Raw genomic sequence first — 18,981 nt, forward strand, 5'->3', positions numbered from 1 at the left:
CCCCAGGCAGAGGGGAAAAGAGAAGATGGCGGGGTTGAAGGTGTGTTGCAGGCTGGGGAGGGAGAACAGGCCCGTGTTTGTATCTGATGGCTTCCATTTTCTCAATGAAACACAGGGTTGGGGGCGGTCACCCGCTGAGCATGGGAAGCAGGGAGTGGGGAGGTGGGATGAGCAGGTGTGAAACTGTCGTCTCTGGAAATGAAAAGTGTCACAGCCGACCAGAGCGGCCAAGCCAGGCCCAGAGCCGTCTTGAAATTCGTGACTGAATTGCAAGTAGGATGAATCTGCTGGATTGGGTGCTTCTCCCCAGCTACATTCAGCCCACTGGGGTCCAGGTCCAGAGGAGGCTGAGGGTGGGGCTCACCCAGAACTGGGGGAGCTTGTGTGGTGCTGTCCAGCAGCACTGCCCGTTGGGGTGGAGGTGTTCTAACACCTGTGCTGCCAACAATGTAGCCACCAGCCGCATGTGGATAATGAGTGGCTGAAATGTGGCTAGTGAAGCCGAGGAAATGAATTTGTACTTTAACTTTAATCAATTTCCATTTTTGTTTGTTTGGATCACGCCACACGGCTTGTGGGGATCTTAGTTCCCCAACCAGGGATTGAACCTGAGCTCCCTGCAGTGTAAATGCGGAGTCCCAACCACTGGACTGCCAGGGAATTCCCGAAATTTCAATAGCCATGTGTGTTTAGCAAAGTTGCAATATAGAAATCAGTTGAAGTTCTATACACTAACAATGAACATTCTGAGAAGAAAATTAAGAAAACAATTCCACTTAATAATAGCATCAAAAAAAAAATACTTAGGAATAAATTTAGCCGAGGAGGTGAAAGATTTGTACGCTGAAAACTACAAAATGCTGCTGCTGCTGAAAGAAATTAAAGAAGACGTAAATAAACAGAAAGACAGGGGCTTCCCTGGTGGCGCAGTTGTCAAGAATCCGCCTGCCGGGAGATCAGCTCGGTGCTTTGTGACCGCCTGGAGGGGTGGGGTAGGGAGGGAGACCCAACACAGCCATAAATAAATAAATAAAATAAATCTATTAAAAAAGAAACAAATAAAATAAACAGAAAGATATCCATGCTCGTGGACTGGAAGACAATGCTGTTAAGATGACAAGACTACCCAAAGCAATCTATAGATTCAATGCAATCTCTATCAAAATCCCCAACGCATTTTTGGTAGCAATAGAAAAACCCATCCTAAATACCCAGGTATGGCTGGTAGCTTTGAGAAGTAAGGAAATTGTGGGGGGCACTTCCCTGGCGGTTCAGTGGTTAGGACTCCGTGCTTTCACTGCCAAGGGTGCAGGTTTGATCCCTGGTTGGGGAACTAAGGTCCCACAAGCCATGCGGTATGGCCAAAAAAAAAAAAAAAACAAGGAAGGAAATTTTTTTGAGGGAGCAGAAGGAATGTTGGCAGAGGGAGAGCAGGAGAGACATAAAGCTGATAATGATGTGTGCCTTGCTGAGTCCAGTCACCCAGACCCCCTGCTTGGGTTCTGGTTCACACAAGCCATGTACATCCTTACCACAGTGTCTGGTACACAGTAGGTACTCAATAAATGCAGGTGAATGACGGCTGCGAGCATGAATGAGATGATGCAGAGCAGCACAGTCAATGCTCTGGGTGCCCTCGGCAAGTCACCTCACGCAAATCGAGAAGAATAACTCCCCTATATGCAGAGCAGTTCAGAACATGCTTCTAGAATAAGAAAGGCTGCTAGCTGGGTGACTTTAGACCAATTATTTGATAGTTAATAGTAGTAATATGAATCCCACAGTAACATCTTCTCAGCATGTTTGCACGGATTACATGAGATACTGTATGCAAAGAACTTAGCACAATCTGGCACATAAGAGGTGATCAAAAAAATTAGCGGGGCTTCCCTGGTGGCGCAGTGGTTGGGAGTCCGCCTGCCGATGCAGGGGACGCGGGTTCGTGCCCGGTCCGGGAAGATCCCACATGCCGCGGAGCGGCTGGGCCCGTGAGCCATGGCTGCTGAGCCTGCGCGTCCGGAGCCTGTGCTCCGCAACGGGAGAGGCCACAACAGTGAGAGGCCCGCGTACCGAAAAAAAAAAAAAAATTAGCTATTATCATCAAAAATAAAATGAGATCATGGACAGGAGTTTTTTAAAAGCTCTTGGACACCATAACAAAGCTCCAGTAAAACAAAAAGTAGTTTTGAACTGGCTTCAGTGTACCTTTAGGTGGATCTTTACAGGCTCGAAATGAACTCACCTGAAAACCATACTCTTTGGGAAGGTTAAGAGTGCAGGCCGGTGTTTCCACAGCTAAAGTCCACCTCCAGATGCAAAGTTTCTGTAAGTGATGGCAGACAGAGGAGAGTGAGAAGATTCCTGAAGGCTACTGGAGGAGCCTACACCTCTTGTGGTAAGCCAGTGACCTCCGCTAACTAAGCAAAGCACAGTGAGCTAAGCCGCAGGCAGGGAGCCCCTGACCGGTCACCCCCCTCCACCAAGAGAACCACAGACGCCACACGGCCTGAGCAGAGCTGCTTGCGGGGACACTTGTGACGGGCGGGCCAGCCGCTGAAGCTGCCGTGACAAGCCCTGTACCTGGATCTCAGCGTCTGAGATGGTCGCCAGGTACTTGGCATCGCGGGTGATGGCTATGGCCCTGATGCCGTCACCTTCTGGGCAGCTGTCGAATATCGTGTGCACAGGAATGCTGCAAGACAGGACGGGGGACACCCAGGTCAGGAACAGAACAGCTACGGAGAAACAAACGTGGTCCACCCACATGATGGAAAGTTGCTCCGCCATAAAAAAGGAGTGAAGCACTGACACAGGCAACAACACGGATGAACCTTGAAACCATGGTGCTGAGTGAAAGAAGCCAGACACCAAACGCTACAGATTGTATGATTCCATTTATATCAAACCTCCAAGATAGGCAAATCCATAGAGGCGGAAAGCAGGTGCGTGTTTTCCAGAGGGTAGGGGAGCGGGATGTGAAGGCTGATGGTTTCAGGGTTTCCTTCTGCGGTGAAGAAAATGTTCTGCAACCACATAAGAGGCGGTGGTTGCACCACACTGTGCATATACTAAATGCCACTGAGTTGTTCACTTTAAAATGGTTACTTTTATGTTATGTGAATTTTACTCAAATTTAAAACAAAAACTAACTCAGGGCAGCACGTAAACATGCTTTGTTCTCTCCTGGAGCTCTAGTCTCTCCTTCATTATCGAGTGCTGATTCTGTGCCAGGCGTGAAGGATGAGAACATGAAACAAGATGTCTAGGACACCATCCTAGCTCTCAGGAAAGCCGGCGTCCTCCTCCAGAAGGGGGAGTGTAAACAAGCACAGGCTTTCTCGACAGCAACTTCCCTGCATCTGTCAAAATCCTCAATGCACAGACCCTAAGACTCGTCAATTCCACTTCTACAACTTTTTTTTTCCTAGAGAAATAATAGCAAAAGTAAACAGAGATAAATGCCAGTTCATGTTTATTGTGGCACTGCTTTAATAGCAAAAATCTGGAAACAACATAAATATCCATTAATATGGGATTTGTTTAAAAAATATCACGGTAAACCATATAATGAAAAAGCATGCCACCTTCAAAACAAATGAGGCAGATTTGGGAAAGTGACCAAAGTTTTGTGGAAAAAAGCAAATAGCAAAACAGTAGACGTAGCATCATCCTGAGAGAGAGAGAGGAAGGAGAGAGAGAGAGAGAGAGAGAGAGAGAGAGAGAGAGAGAGAGTGTGTGTGTGTGTGTGTGTGTGTGTGTGTGTGTGTGTGTGTATAGAAAAAAGTCTGGAGGAATGAACTCCAAACTACATGGTGACTCTGGATATAGGTTTGGGTGAAGGGGGACTTATTTTTTTTTTTCTTACACGTCTGCATTGTGTCACTGGCAAGACTTTAGAACTGTAAGATGCAGACAAAGCCTTAACACATGCAGAATTTAATTAGATGATATCTGAATACCTGAGAGAGCCAAAGAAATGCAAGAAATAGCTGGAGCAATGATGGAAGTAAGCTGTGATGTGGTGGGGGTCCCTGACTTCCACTGGAAGAGTGGGTGGTAGGAAGACTTAATCCCGGAACGCGGGCTATGCAGACCCCCCGTTGGTTTTTCATTATGGATACCTTGTTACAGCGAATATACACAGGCCTCAGTATGTCACACAGGCCTCAGTATGTCACATCGGTGTCCCAATTGGCTGGAACCAAGTCTGTGCCCTAGCTGAGGACCTGTCTGGTTCTCTGTCACTTGAGATATTTCATCCCACTGAGACGTGGCCCCAAAAATTGCCTTGGGAAGGGAGTCCTAAAGTTGTTGGGAATGACATAATGACGTTCTTCGTGGGAAGGTGTATCTCATCCCCAGGGATATTTAGAATTAAACGCAGAGAAGATAAGTCAGTTGGACCCGTACTCTTAACATATTTGTGATAAGAGAATTTGTTCCTTTTTTTAAGGATGGGTCATGTTTAAGAGAATTTAAGATATTAGAGTCTCTAACAGATTAATTTGTGATTCTAATTGAAAGTCTGTAGTTGATTTAGACTTGTGATTTTAAATTCAAATTGTATTAGGTTTATAAACAATACGTGAACACTTAAGAGAACTTAGGACTTGCCATATTTATGTCTAATTTATTAGATTTACAAGAATTACTTAAGTACTGGTGAAGGATTTATTTGTTAATCAGACCACTAAAGAACTTAAAGATGAAACTGAATATACTCAATTTCTAAATGCAGTTTAAAATGTTTAAAAGGAGTTAATAAAATTTGTGAGACCAAACATTAATCAAAGCCCCCTTATAGGCAATTGCAAAAATACGCTAGATTTACAGAGTAAGATTTAAGTTGAACTAATATCTCAAGGAAGAAGTACCGTTTATCACTTTAATAAGGTGAATATTAATTCTAAAACCAGAGAATCCTTTCTGGGTTCCCAGAGTCATCATTTGCAATATCATAAAACTCATACCGACATATCATTTTAATTGTTAACCACAGACACACTTCACTTTGTAATTTTAAAAAATGACTGCCAGAGTCACCTCCGGTCTAGTGGGGGAGACAGCTCTATAAACAAGAAGAAAGCAAAGGATAAACACTGTTTGAATGGAGGCCAGCTCTGCCTGGGGCAGGGGAGCTGTCAGCAAAGGCTTGAGAGAAGAGAGGCACCAGAGGGGCCCATCCTTCCTGCCTCAGGACTTCCTGATGCAGGAGATGACTTTCCCTCGTGTGTGTCAGGTGGATGTGCCATTTCTTGCAGCTGAAAAGCATGTAATCGCTAGAGACGATCGCTAGGCAAGCAGACGGGAATTTGATTTCGTGGGGGAAGTGTTTGCATGGCTAGGATGTGAGCGTGTACTCCCTGTAACAAGGGCTGAGCTGACAACGGGCAGCAGGGGAGCCCGTTAGGATTTTGCACATGGGAAAAGATCACGCTCAAAATGTTGTAGAGAAAAACCATATGATGATATATGATGATGGCCATACATGTGTATTTTTTTTTTGGCCTCGAGGCAGGCAGGATCTTAGTTCCCTGACCAGGGATCGAACCCATGGCCGCTGCAGTGGAAGCACGGAGTCTTAACTACTGGACCACCAGGGAAGTCCCCTTACACATGTGCATTTAAAACAACATCAGGGGGCTTCCCTGGTGGCGCAGTGGTTGAGAGTCCGCCTGCCAATGCAGGGGATGCGGGTTCGTGACCCGGTCCGTGAGGATCCCGCGTGCCGTGGAGCGGCTGGGCCCGTGAGCCATGGCCGCTGAGCCTGTGCTCCGCAACGGGAGAGGCCACAACAGTGAGAGGCCTGCGTACCGCAAAAAAAAAAAAAAAAAAAAAAATCAACAGATGAATGGATAAACAAAATGTGTTATATCCATGCAATGGAATCTTAAACAGCTAAAAAAAGGAATGGAGTACTGATTCATGCTACAACATGGAAGAATTTTGAAAATATTATAAGTAAAAGAAGCCAGACACAAAAGCCACATATTGTATGAGTCCACGGACATGAGATGTCCAGAATAGGCAAATCTTTACAGCTAGAAAGTAGATTAGAGGTTGAGGGGAGGGGAGAATGAGGACTTCATTAGTTCAGATCTTCTGATTGGGTGCTGCGAGTGTTCTGGAAATAGTGGTGACGGCTGCACAACACCGTGAATGTCATCAATGCCAGTGAATTGTATATACACTTAAAAGTGGTTCAGTGTCAGGAGGCTGGGTTGAAGAGCGAAACTGCAGTGGGGGAGATCGGTCAGGAGGCTACTGCAATGGCCCAAGCAGGAGAGGGTGGGCAGAGGCGGTGGATGTGGGTTCAGAAGTTATTTGGAGGTGGAGGCGCAGGACTTTTGGACATTTTAGCAGGAGATGTCCACGGGACATGCAGGTGGACTGTCCTCCAGCAGCTTCCCCATCAGCAGACAGGAAACACTGAGACGGCTGTTGAGAGTAAGATGGCGCAGTTTCAAACCCTGGCTCTGCTCCTGCCTGGCTGGAGAACATCACCAACAGCGACCTCACGCCCTGAGGCCACAGCTAAGGAATGGCCAGAGGAGGATGAGGCTGAAAAGAGTCTGAGAGGGAACAGACAGCAAGCAGGATGAGGACCAGGGGACATGGTGTCAGAGGGGCCAGGGGAAATGATTAGGTAATATGGCCCTATGGAGGCCACTGGTCACCTGGGAGACAGCAGTTCCTGTGTCACAGAACATTCAACATAACTTCTTCCTAAACTTCTTCTCCACCTGGACTCGTCCACCCCCCACCTCCCCCCATCCCATCCCCCTACACACCCAACCAAGACCTTACAATCTTGTCAGGGAATCTAGCACTACTCTCTGCCTCTAGGACCAGGAATTACGAAAGGACACACATCTGTGAGCATCTCTCCTGGGCCAGGTGCTGTGCTCTGGATCTTCCTAACAATCCCGTAGGGTAAGTAGAGTAGATCAAATAGCGCCCCCTTGAAATTCATTCCACCCAGAACCTCAGAAGCGAGCTTATACAGAAAGAGAGTCTCTGCGGATGTAATTAGTTAAGATGAGGTCATACTGGTTAGGGTGGACCCTAAACCCAATGACTGGAGTCCTTATAAAAGAGAAGGCCTTACAGAGAGACACAGAGGGGGAAACGCCACATGAAGATGGAAGCAGAGGCTGGAGTGACGTGTCTACAGGTCAAGGACCACCAAGGATGCCAGCAACCACCCAAAGGAGGAGGGGAGCATGGGACAGATTCTCTCTCAGGGCCCCAGGAGCTCCCTGCAGACTCCCCAATTTCAGACATTTGGCCTCATGAACAGTGAGAAAATAAATTTCTGTGATTTTAAGCCACCCAGATTGGCGTAATTTCTTACAGAGCCCAGGGAAATGAAGACAGTAAGTACGATTAGTCTTTTTTTTTTTTGGCAGATGGTGAAAGTCACATAATTTCTCTGGGTCTCCCAGCTGGGTGAGTGTGAGTTAGCCTCCCTCAGCCCAGTCTGCCTGGGGGCCACCGACAAACCAAGTTTCTGGGCTTAGAGAGCCAAGAATCACCCATGGGAAATTCACCAAAGTAATGTCATCCCAACAGGCCTTGAGGCAATAAGACAACCTCCCCTGAGAACCTCGCCCCTCGCCCTGCCTCCCAGCACCAGCTTCTGTATCCCTGGACCGGCATGACTCCTTTTTTTGCGGGTCACAGTGGCAGACACTGTACAAAAACGCGGGGGGAAGTGGCTGCGACATGCCTACCCCGTGAAGCAGTCCCATATGATTATCAGGCAGTCGGGCCCTTTGTCAGCCGTGGCGACCCAGCGCCTGTTTTCACTGATGCAGAGGCAGGAGATGACGTTGAGGTGGCCCTGCAGACGTGGAGAAAAGTCGCTCTGAGACAGGGGTTGTGGGGGGCCCAGCCCTGGCACCAGCAGGAAAGTCGGGGCCCCGGAGGCACACCTGAGCTCCCTTTCCAGATGCCGCTGGCTGAAAATCCTACTCCCACCCGCCTTCCCTGGTGTTTCTCTACAGCCGGAGGTTTTCAAACTTCCCCTCAAAACACTCTCAGGGTAAGCTGCACTCCCTGCAAGAACAGTGGCTTCCTAGGGGTCGAGGCGTATACCCGATTCTGAACCCACGTTGAGAATACATGTCTAGGTCCCCCCACCTCCAGCCCCCCTCGAACCTCCCTACCAGCCTCATCTCCCCCAAAACTGCTCACTCAGGTCACTGAGCAGCTCTGGAACCAAAGCCTCCTCACGGGCCTCTGCTTTCACTCGTATCCTCCTACAATCTTCCCCACACAACAGAGGAATCTTCTGGAAACACAAACAAGATGGCAGCCGGGAAACAACCCGTTTCCCTCCTCCCGTGTCACCCCTCGCTCACTCTGGCCTCTCTCTGGGCCTCAAGCACGAGGCCTGAAAACTCGGAGCTCTGTCTGTCTGGGATGCTGTTCCCCGGCAAAACGGCCCCGGGCTAGCTCACGCTCAGCCTTCAGGTCTTGGCACAAACAGCACTTTTTAATTCCCTGCCCACCCAATCCAGAGGAATCTCCTCTCACCCTGATTCTTCCCTCTTAGAGCATTTTCACGTTTCCTTTCGAGCAACTGTTAAAATCTTTAGGTATATGCTTCTATGTTCACTTGTTTAACGACTGTCTCTCCATGAGGGGGGACTAGATCTATTTTTTCATGACTACAGAGCCATCACCTGAAACATAGTGGTTATGATAAATACACGTGGGATGAATGAATGAACGAACGAATGGCCAAGGCCACTCCCAGCCATCCAACTCTGCAGAGGCTGGACGCCTCCCTACTTCTCAGCCCCTCTGCCCCGCCCGCCCCCCTGACTCTGAGCCTGCCCACCACACTGTGCTTTCTCCCCCTGCTGCTACCTCTGTGCTCAGTGCTACACATTCAACTAAGCTCTGAGAAGGTCTGCTTGCTGACTGTGTGTGTATTTCAGGACTTCTAGAAAGCAAATTCCTTAAGTTACACCCACGTGTCTTGGATCCCTGGCACGATGCTGAATACTGGCTGAGCTCTTGGAAAATACTTTGTGAAGTTTCTGATCTAGGCATTGACTAAGGAAGGTCCTTATATGTCAACTGAAAAGGGTAACATGGAACTGTTTACTGGGTTAACTAGTGGAAAGTCGGACACCAGGAAAACGTGACATTTGGACAGGTAAATGATGAAAAAGGGGTCAAAAACATCCGGAACAGAGGAGGCAGAGCGGTGAGGGGAAGGCAGGCATGTGGGGCATTCGGGGAGGCACAGAGCAGGGTGTAAATAAAGCCAAGTGCTGGAGGGAGGAGACAGGAGGAAAGACTGACCTACGTAATGCTTTGAAGTCAGGAGACCTGGATGTAAGACCTGGCTTCAGCATCTGCTAGCACAGCCTTGGGCAAGTCAGCTAAATCCCTCTGAGCCTCAGTTTCCTCTCCTGTGAAATGGGAATATTAACACTCATTTCTCAGCAGGAGTAGGAGGATCAAAGCCCTTTGAGCCCTGGAAAGGAGTCTGAGTGTTAATTAGGTTCGAATCCCTTCCCTTTGCATCTCACCATAGTCCTGTGGAGACAACATGGTCTCTCCTGACCACATTTTTACAGAAATGTAAAAAATACAGATGCTTTAGATTTTAGTTACTATAATATTAAAGTCAACTGCTATTCTGATTAGAATCAGAGAGAAAACGCACAATAAAATGTGTTCCTAAAAAAAAATTTGCTGTGGTTCAGAAGAGAAGAGGGAAAATGTGTATGAGATGGAATGAAGTTGACCCCTGAAATAAAAACCAAAGTGCTGGACTTCCCTGGTGGCACAGTGGTTAAGAATCCACCTGCCAATGCAGGGGACACTGGTTCGAGCCCTGGTCCAGGAAGATCCCACATGCTGCGGAGCAACTAAGCCCGTGCGCCACAACTGCTGAGCCTGTGCTCTAGAGCCCGCGAGCCACAACTACAGGGCCCGCATGCCACAACTACTGAGCCTGCACACCTAGAGCCCGTGCTCCGCAGCAAGAGAAGCCACCGCAATGAGAAGCCTGCGCACTGCAACAAAAAGTAGCCCCTGCTCGCCGTAACTAGAGAAAGCCTGCGTGCAGCAACGAAGACCCAACACAGCCCAAAATAAATAAATTAACTAATTAAAAAGCAACAACAATAACAACCAAAGTGCTGTATTCAGGTTAAAAACCACCTCTTTCACTTGAAGTAAGAAAACCTGCAAACCTGAAGATGGTGCTGGTTATTCTTGAAGACATCGTAGATGACCGCAGTGTGAGCACTGGCATACAGAAGAACTCTCTGGTTTTCATCTTGAATGTAGTAAACAGGAAGGGAACTGTTCCATCCGAACGACCAGGTCATGGCCTGGAAGACAAAGGTAAAACCGGGAAGACACTACCGTGCACAAACCCAGAGCTGTGACACCGGGTACTCCCTGCCTGAGTCCTGGAGGAGAAGGATTCACATCATCAGCCAATGAAGAGACATCACCTTGAGAAGTCCTCAAGAGCACGCTACACCGCGGATGACGCCTGAAAACGTGATGCTACGTGAAAGGAGCCAGATGCGAAGGACCACATACTGTGTGACCCCATCCACATAAAATGTCCAGAACACGCAGATCCATAGAGACAGAAAGCAGATGAGTGGTTGCCAGGGGGTGAGGGGAGCGGGAATGGGGAGCGACTGCTTACTGCGTATGGGTTTCTTTCTGGGGCGACGGAAATGTTCTGAGAACAGGCTACAAACCAATCAACTGTATACTGGAAAAGGGAAATTTTCAGACATAGAAAACAAACTTATGGTTACAAAAGGGGGAAGGGGGGTGGGAAGGATAAATTAGGAGTTGGGGATTAACAGATACACACTACTATGTATAAAATAGATAACCAACAAGGACCTACTGTATAGCACAGATACTCAATATCTTGTAATAACCTATAAGGGAAAAGAATCTGAAAAAGAATATATATATATATACGTATACATATGAATCACTTTGCTGTACCCCTGAAACTAACACAACATTGTAAATCAACTATATTTCAACAAAAATAAATTTTAAAAACTTTTTTTAATTTTAAAGGGTAAACTTTACAAGGATGTGGAGAAACTGGGACCCTTGTGCGTTACTGGAATGTATAAAATAGATAACCAACAAGGACCTACTGTATAGCACAGATACTCAATATCTTGTAATAACCTATAAGGGAAAAGAATCTGAAAAAGAATATATATATATATACGTATACATATGAATCACTTTGCTGTACCCCTGAAACTAACATAACATTGTAAATCAACTATATTTCAACAAAAATAAATTTTTAAAACTTTTTTTAATTTTAAAGGGTAAACTTTACAAGGATGTGGAGAAACTGGGACCCTTGTGCGTTACTGGTGGGAGTGTGAAATGGTGCAGCTGCTGTGGAAAACAGTATGGAGGTTCCTCAAAAAACTGAAAATACAATTACCATATACTCCAGCAATTACACTTCTGGGTATCTACCCCAAAGAACAGGAAACAGGGTCTCAAAGAGATACGTGTACACCCGTGTCCATAGCAGCATATTTCACAGTAACCAAAAGGTGGAAAAGAAGCCAGTGTCCATCAACAGATGAATGGATAAACAAAAGGTGAGTATTATTCAGCCTCCAAAGGGATGGAGATTCTGACACATGCTCCGACATGGACGGACCTTGAGGATATTATACAAGTAAAATACACCAGTCACAAAAAGACAAATATGAACTGAATGGTTCCACTTATATGAGGTCCCTAGAGTAGTCAAATTCATAGAGACAGAAAGTAGAAGGGCAGTTAGCCGGGGACCGGGGTGGGGTTGGGGAGCTGGTGTTTGTGGGTACAGTGTGTGTTTCACAAGATGAAGAGGGTTATGGGGATGGGTGATGATGGTGGCTACACAACCATGTGAATGTGTTTAATACCATTGAGCTTTTACACATAAAAATGGTTAAGGTGGTAAATTTTATGTTATGTGCCTTTTACCACAATCTTTTAAGAAAAAGTTAAGAGGATGGATTTTATGGATGGGAATTCTACCTCGATATAAAAAGAAAAGAAAAGCTACGTGGTGCTTACACAGGCGTGTTTACTGTGTAAGAATTCAATGAGTTCTACACTTGCGTGTGCGCTTTCTGTTTATACGTTATATTTCAATAAAGACGTTTCCTTTAAAAGAAGAAAGTCTTCAACAGTAAATAGAAACAACTTCCTATTCATCTTCTCCCCAGGACCTAGACCCAGCTCAGTACCAGACACACAGTGAGCACTTAATGTCGTGAAATTCAATTTACTGAATGAGAGTACGTAGAATGGACAAGTTATAATAAAGTCACTAAGTAACTTCATAAGAAAGGCAATTATTCAGCCTGGGTATTTGTTCCTTATACACGATTTTCCCTGGAAGGATAAAGTATAAAAGAGACAAAATTCCCTCAGGAGGATTAAAAATTCCACACTGCCAGGAACAAGTCCAAAATAAAAATTTCATGAAATGAAAAATAATAGGTACTATCCAACTATTGCTTCCAATTCAATAGTAGTTTGTTTATGTATATTTTTGTATTCAACATCTCTTACAAAAATTACAGATAAACTGTGGTACGTTCATACAATGGAATATTATTCAGCAATAAAAAGAAATGAGCTTGCAAGCCATGAAAAGATGTGGAGGAACCTTAAATGCATGTTGCTAAGTGAAAGAAGCCAGCCTGAAAAGGCCACAAACTGTATGATTCCAACTACATGACACTGTGGAAAAGGCAAAACTATGGAGACAATAAAAATCAATGGTTATCAGGGGCTTGTTGGGGGGGATAAGGGGGAGGGAGAGATGAACAGGTAGGGCACAGGACATTTTTAGGGCAGTGAAACTACTCTGTATCAAACAACAATGGTAGATACATGTCATTATGCATTTGTCAAAGCCCAGAGAAGGTACATCACAGAGTGAACCCTAAGGTAAACTATGGACTTTAGGTAATTCTAATTCATCCATATTGGCTCATCAATTGCGACAAATGTACTGCACTAATGCAAGATGGTAATAATAGAGGAGACGAGGGGGGAAGGAGGCATAAGGGAGTATGTGGGAATTCTGTGTTTTTCATTCCATTTTTCTATAAACCTAAAACTGCCCCCAAATAATAAAGTCTATTTAAAAAATTAACCAAGGCTGATGTGGTAGAGTATTTAAAGTGATGGCTAAGTGATTAGTTACCAAAAATCAGTGGGTTATATTGGAGCATAGAAATGAAATCTGGTGATGGGATTTCCCTGGCGGCCCAATGGTTAAGACTCCGAGCTGCCACTGCAGGGAGCGCGGGTTCCATCCCTGGTCGGGGAACTGAGATCCTGCATGCCTCACGGCCAAAAGAAAAAAAAAATAAAGAAATGAAATCTGGTGAGTTTCCTTTCTGATCTTTGAATGATACTTAAGGTTAAATTGATGTACCGTATATTTCTCCCAAGACAGAGTGGGCAACGTGGCCGATTTCTCTCTCCTACACCCTTCATTCCCCATTCTCTCCTGATTCCATCTGCTCATTCGCTGTAATTTATATTTATATTTAGGTCTTTTATTGTGTGGGTGTGAGTGGTAGAATCACGGAATCATAATTGCCTCAAGCTGCAACTTCTAGGAACGGAACTATTTCGTATCTGGCTGGTTCTTAAGAGCCAATTTCTTCAAGTGAGATGGTTCTTTTGGAAACCTGTTAATTCTAAAAGGCCTTATAGTTGTCCTGGAAATTTATTTTGAGATTTAACAGATTAGTTATAAAAAGAAAACACTCTTAACTGGACTCCTGCCTCCAGGTAAACCTCTTTCAAGGTCAAAACTAGGCTGACCTCACTCAGTAGTAACAGAACTTCCTTGCTTGAGCAGCCCTCACGTTAACCAAAATCACACAGTACTAACACTCATCGCATTTTGCACTAGTTTTATCACTCATGGCGAATGATGATGGAGACAGCCACCTCTTACATCAATCTTCTTCTAAAACATGGTCATCTGGAAAACAAAACTTTATTGTCAAAATCAGATTTCACTGTATTTGATAGTTATATGATTCCTTCTCATAAACACATGATACCTTGTTACTTGGCTGGAGATGGTATTCACAGTTAGGTCTATTTACCATGAGCACTGCGAGTTATTACAGGCCTTTGGGATAAGCTGGGGGAGCCCAAAGGAAAAGGAGGATGCTGCGAGCACAGAGATGGAGAGGCACACACTCACTGAAGCACCTTTGGTGAGAGCAAGAAATTAGAAACAGCGTAAATGGCCATCAATAAGGAAATAGCCGAATTTAAAATGAGGAAGTGGATATACATGCACTGATACCAAAAATCCTCTAAGACATGTTAAGTGCAAAAACATTCATGCAGAAATGCAGAATATCTCACTGCAAAAACAAACAACTAAAAACACAAATCGTGTGCGTGTGTGCGCACAGATACGTGTTTATATATGTACCAACAAAGGTCTGGAGAGATAGTTATACCAAACTGCAACAGTAGTCACCTCAGGAAAATGGGATTGGGATGGGAGTGTGTTCGAGAAGAGGAATCTTTGCCTTTGTATATTTTTTTTATAAAGAGCACTAATTCATTTTAACAAAAAGAAGAAACAATAAAGGCGAAAGGAAAGGAAAAAGAAAGACGGCACACCCAAAGAGCTAAGCAAACCTGCAAAGAGAGAAGGCCTAGGAAAATTTGGTTCTGCGGTGAGCCCAAGGCTAACAGGGGGCCCAGACCTGTGTAGTGGCTTTTGTCAAGTCCAGGTAGCTGGGGCCTGGATAAAAAGATCGCTTGCTCTAATTAGTGACGTTACCTGATTTCTGGTTAGTTGGCTAAACAAGACAAATGTCTTCATGGGCTCTAAAACTCAATTATTCTTGGGACTTCCCTGGCAGTCCAGTGATTAGGACTCTGAGCTTCCACGGCAGAGGGCAAGGGTTCAATTTCTGATTGGGGAACTAAGATCCAACATGCCACTCAGTGTGGCCAAATAAATAAATAAACTCAATTATTCTTTCTTTCAGACTGAGCAATTGCAAGCTTGAACCTTTAACTCCATTGCTCAAAGTCAGCCAAATCTACAGAAAGGAGGCTGTCAGTTCTCTGCACTTCCCCCTCGGCATCCTTCCGTCACCACCAACAGCACAACCGTCACCACCATCACCTAGTTGTTAACACTTGTCAAGTGCTCACTCTGTGTTAGGAACTGCATTAAGTACACAGTCCATCACTTACAAATCTTCCAAAGGCATGAATCTACAGTGGGGGGGAGAAAAAAAGATGAATCCTAGGAAACAATTTTCAGAAAGTAGCAGATGGAGGAAGAAAGAAGGAGAAGGGGAAAAAAAAAAAAACCCTCCTCTTCCTTCTCTTGGCAAATGATAATATTTTTACCCTCGCAGATGGCGCCTCCCTGGAACACTGTCAGCGGCAGCAAAGGCAGACTCCTTTGGACCGCCTGGTGCTTTTCCCGGTGGCTTTCACTTTTTCCAGACCTTTGACTTACTGATCTATCTTGGGATGGATAGTTTTAGGAACCTGTGGTGGTTTTAGGAGCTGGTAAAGGGATCAAGCCAGTTACAGCAGAAGAGGCGAGGAGAGGAGGGAAAGGCAAGGAATTGGTGGTACGGAGGAGGAGTACTATGATGTGGGAGAGAGAGAGGGAAAGGGAGGGAGAGAGACAGACGGAGCAAGAAGAGAGGGGAAAGGGGAGAAGTCGATTCTGAGTCTCCCCCAAGAAAGCAGCGTCCTATACAACGGACAAACCACGTGTGGAATTTCCTGCCTGCAGAGCATCGCTGCTGAACCCAGATGCAGTGTTCCTGTCCACATACTGTCACACATGTCCAGCCACAGCTCCAAACTGAACTTTACAAAGACACAGGTCTGTGATTAGCTTAAAAAGGAGCTTTCTGGTGGTATTTTTTTCCATATGCATAAAATTCCCCTATTTCACAATACTCTCAAAACACTGGGGGAAATTTAAAAGCATGTTGCACTTACCAAGGGATACACGTTGGCACCGTCATCCTTTTGGAACAAAATGTCCTCGGTGGCAGTGGAGACCAGTGACACCTTAGGGATGCTTGCTTTGGGCTGGAATTCTTTTTCTTTTTTCTCATTTACGTATAATACTCTTTTTTCTTTTCTCCCTTCTCTCTTTTCTGGCTCCAAGTCTCCCCTTTCTGGTTCCAAGTGTCTCCTTTCTTGTCCCAATTCATCTTGGGGCCTCTGGTCCGTTCCCTCTGCAAGCTCGCCCAAAGGCTGCTTTTCAGAGGAACTAAGCTGTTGTTCCGCAGAAGTGGTTAGATCCAAATCAAGAAACTCTAATTGTGAGGCCATGCTTCTTGGAAGTTCGAGTGTTTCCAAAAGCTCTGATTGTAATGAATGCTTTGACTCTCTACCACTATAGGTTTTCTTAAAAAAGAAATAGAAAGGAGATTGTGATTCCAAATACAGTACACGCTGCTACATGCCCTCATTTAGTTTCCTTTCTCTTCCTAATCAGCCAGTCTTAGTGTTAGCCTCACATCGGAATTATGAAGCACTTTTTAAAAAGAGCCTGGGACATTCTGTACTCAAATAACATGAATCGTGGGTGTGTCAGGTTTATCCTTGGCCTACTAGCAGACCCATAACAGCAAAATTATTCTTCTAAGTGGCACTGGTGGCCTCCAAAACCACCACAGAGCCACAGAGAGTCACTTCTCCTTGGACCAGAGATGATTTCCACAGGCTGTTTAGACAAGCACACTCCAGCTAAGCCCTGTCCTTTAAGTCAGCCCTGGTACACACCTCCTCCAGGAAGCTTTCCCTGATCATCCTCCAAGCTGGGTCAAGTCAGCCTTTATATAGATACATATCTCCTAGGTACCTCTCAATCACTGCACTTAGTTTTATAATGTTTGCCTCCCTACATACTCTAGAGCTCCTTAAGAGAATGGATTGTGTCTTACTTGGTTTTATATCCGCAGAGCCTGGCAGGTAAGTGGGTAACAAGCATTCAATTAATGATTAGGAATGAATGAATGAACAAACGAATGATTGAATGAATGAAAATTCCTACTTACTGGGAGTGTTCCTGACAAGACTGATTGGGAATCAGTTGGTGTAAGTCTCTCCAAACTGATCATGGACTTGGTGATTTCTTGGGGCTTCACTGTGGTTTCTTCCTGTGCTCCTGCTGCCTCCTCCTTCCCAAATTCTTCCCCCTCTTCCTTCCCCTCCGCTTCCTCCCCCTCTGCTTCCCCCTCCTCCTGAGACCCTCTCCACGCTAATGTGTTATCTTCTTTTAATTCCTGTTGCATATTTTCTAGCTCTTCATCATTTGGATATTTTTCTTCTTCTTCTTCTTCTCCTTCTTCCATTTCTATTTCTCCATATTCTTCTGTTTCTTCCAGTGGGTTTTCCTCTGCATCTGACATTCTTCTCTTTGGAGATGTCTCTAGAGAAATTTTGAGCATAAAAGTCAGCAGGGCCCTCTGTTTTCCATTTTGATTTCCTGGTCCACAAACCCATCAATGAAATGTGCAATACCAGCTCTGTTCCTTTCCATGGGAATAAAAAGAATGCCATACTCCTGGGAAAGCCTGTCTCAAATCTTTAAAAATATTGATCCCGGGCCTCATCTTTCTGAGGATGATTTTAGAGCCCTCTAACTCAGTGTATATATATTCATATTCCCACAGGCAGCAAAATGATAACCCAGGCATTAGCAACAGTTCTAATAATACGAATAGGGGAAGAAGCAGGTACCTTAGCGGTTAAAAGTGTTGGCTTTCCAGTCAGCCTCTCCTGGCATTGAATCCCAGTTCCACCACTCAGGTGCTCTGTGACCTTGGGCAAGTCACTTTACCCCTCGGAGTCTAAATCTGCTCACAGGCAAAATTAAAATGATAACCCTAAATTCTGGGGGTGTTGTGTAGATGAAATGACGCATGTAAAATGCTCCAGTTGCAGCACAGACTGCTTGAGAAATGGTAGCAGTCTAGAAAGTTAAAAAGCCCAACATGTTCTCTCGTTTATTTCTTACAGCAAACTTAAGAGTCTGAAGCTCTGAGAGGTGAAGTGACTTATTCAAGATCATACAGCGAGTAAGAAGCAGACCTCTCAATGTTCAGTTCCGCCATCTGAAAAATTGCTAAGATTTCAAGTCTAGGGCCCTTAGTACAGAGCCTCTTCCGACTGCCAAACTTTGCCAAATTCCTCATGGGGGGTGCGGGGAGCAGGTGTGTGCGTCTGTGGGGGCACAAAGCCCAGGCGTGGCCCGTTCCTCCAGCTCAGGTCTGCCTGGAGCTGCCCCAGGCCGAGCCCAGGTGGGGTGAGCGCCCCCCAAGAAGCACCAGGCCCCTCCTTGCCGGGGCCCCCGCCCCTGACTCACAGAGCGCGCCCACCCTGGTCCTCAAAGGCCGGGGTCTTCCCGCCGCGTGAACCCCTCGTCCACCTCCCGGCCTCCAGCTGCAGCCGCTTTCTCCTCCAAGGGCTCCCTAGTTACGGTCGCCACCCAAGCCCCGTCTCCATGGTAATCGCTGCCGCCTGCAGGCGACGGGCCGTAAAGCAAGAAGGCTGGACAGCGGTCACGTGCCCAGAAAGCGGCGGGAGCGGGAGCGGGGAGCTGGTCGAGCTCGCCCCCTGCCGCCGCGACTTGGGAGGTGAAATTGGCTTTCCTCTCACCTCTGTCCTCCCCTCCCACTCTCCCCCATGTTTTCCCTTGGTGCCATCCCATGAGAAGCTGCAGCGGCCAATCCTAGCAGCTCTGACTTTTCTGAAGACTTGACAAAGTTATGTGAAGAAGTACGAACGGTTTGATAAAATTCTCTTTCTCAAAAGCAAACTAAATTTCCCGGTCTCACTGGTGCAGCACACAGCTGTCCTCCCCACCTCCTCGCCCGGGCACTAGATGTTGTACAGAAAACTTTAGCCAGCTGGGATTAAATGTTTCATAGG

The 18,981-nt window shown here is 45.8% G+C and overlaps 1 protein-coding gene across 2 annotated transcripts in view; it reads right to left on the minus strand.

Annotated features, from left to right (window-relative positions):
- CFAP251 (cilia and flagella associated protein 251) overlaps nucleotides 1-18,495 on the minus strand; it is a 67,089-nt gene extending 48,594 nt beyond the window's left edge. The window contains exons 1-7 of one of the 2 annotated variants that reach the window (XM_024758588.1): nucleotides 18,416-18,495; nucleotides 17,106-17,479; nucleotides 16,039-16,452; nucleotides 10,215-10,355; nucleotides 7,734-7,843; nucleotides 2,581-2,692; nucleotides 2,243-2,323 (exon numbers count right to left, since the gene is read on the minus strand). In XM_024758588.1, the coding sequence (XP_024614356.1) occupies nucleotides 2,243-2,323; nucleotides 2,581-2,692; nucleotides 7,734-7,843; nucleotides 10,215-10,355; nucleotides 16,039-16,452; nucleotides 17,106-17,459 (1,212 nt within the window). In that variant the 5' untranslated portion in view covers nucleotides 17,460-17,479; nucleotides 18,416-18,495. Of the gene's footprint in view, nucleotides 1-2,242; nucleotides 2,324-2,580; nucleotides 2,693-7,733; nucleotides 7,844-10,214; nucleotides 10,356-16,038; nucleotides 16,453-17,105; nucleotides 17,499-18,415 lie in introns of those variants that run through there. The other variant, XM_024758587.1, reaches the window with a different exon arrangement.
- Nucleotides 18,496-18,981: the final 486 nt, after the last annotated feature.

Source organism: Neophocaena asiaeorientalis, unplaced genomic scaffold (genome assembly GCF_003031525.2).
Source record: "Neophocaena asiaeorientalis asiaeorientalis breed wild unplaced genomic scaffold, Neophocaena_asiaeorientalis_V1.1 scaffold77, whole genome shotgun sequence".
Taxonomy (NCBI): Eukaryota; Metazoa; Chordata; class Mammalia; order Artiodactyla; family Phocoenidae; genus Neophocaena; species Neophocaena asiaeorientalis.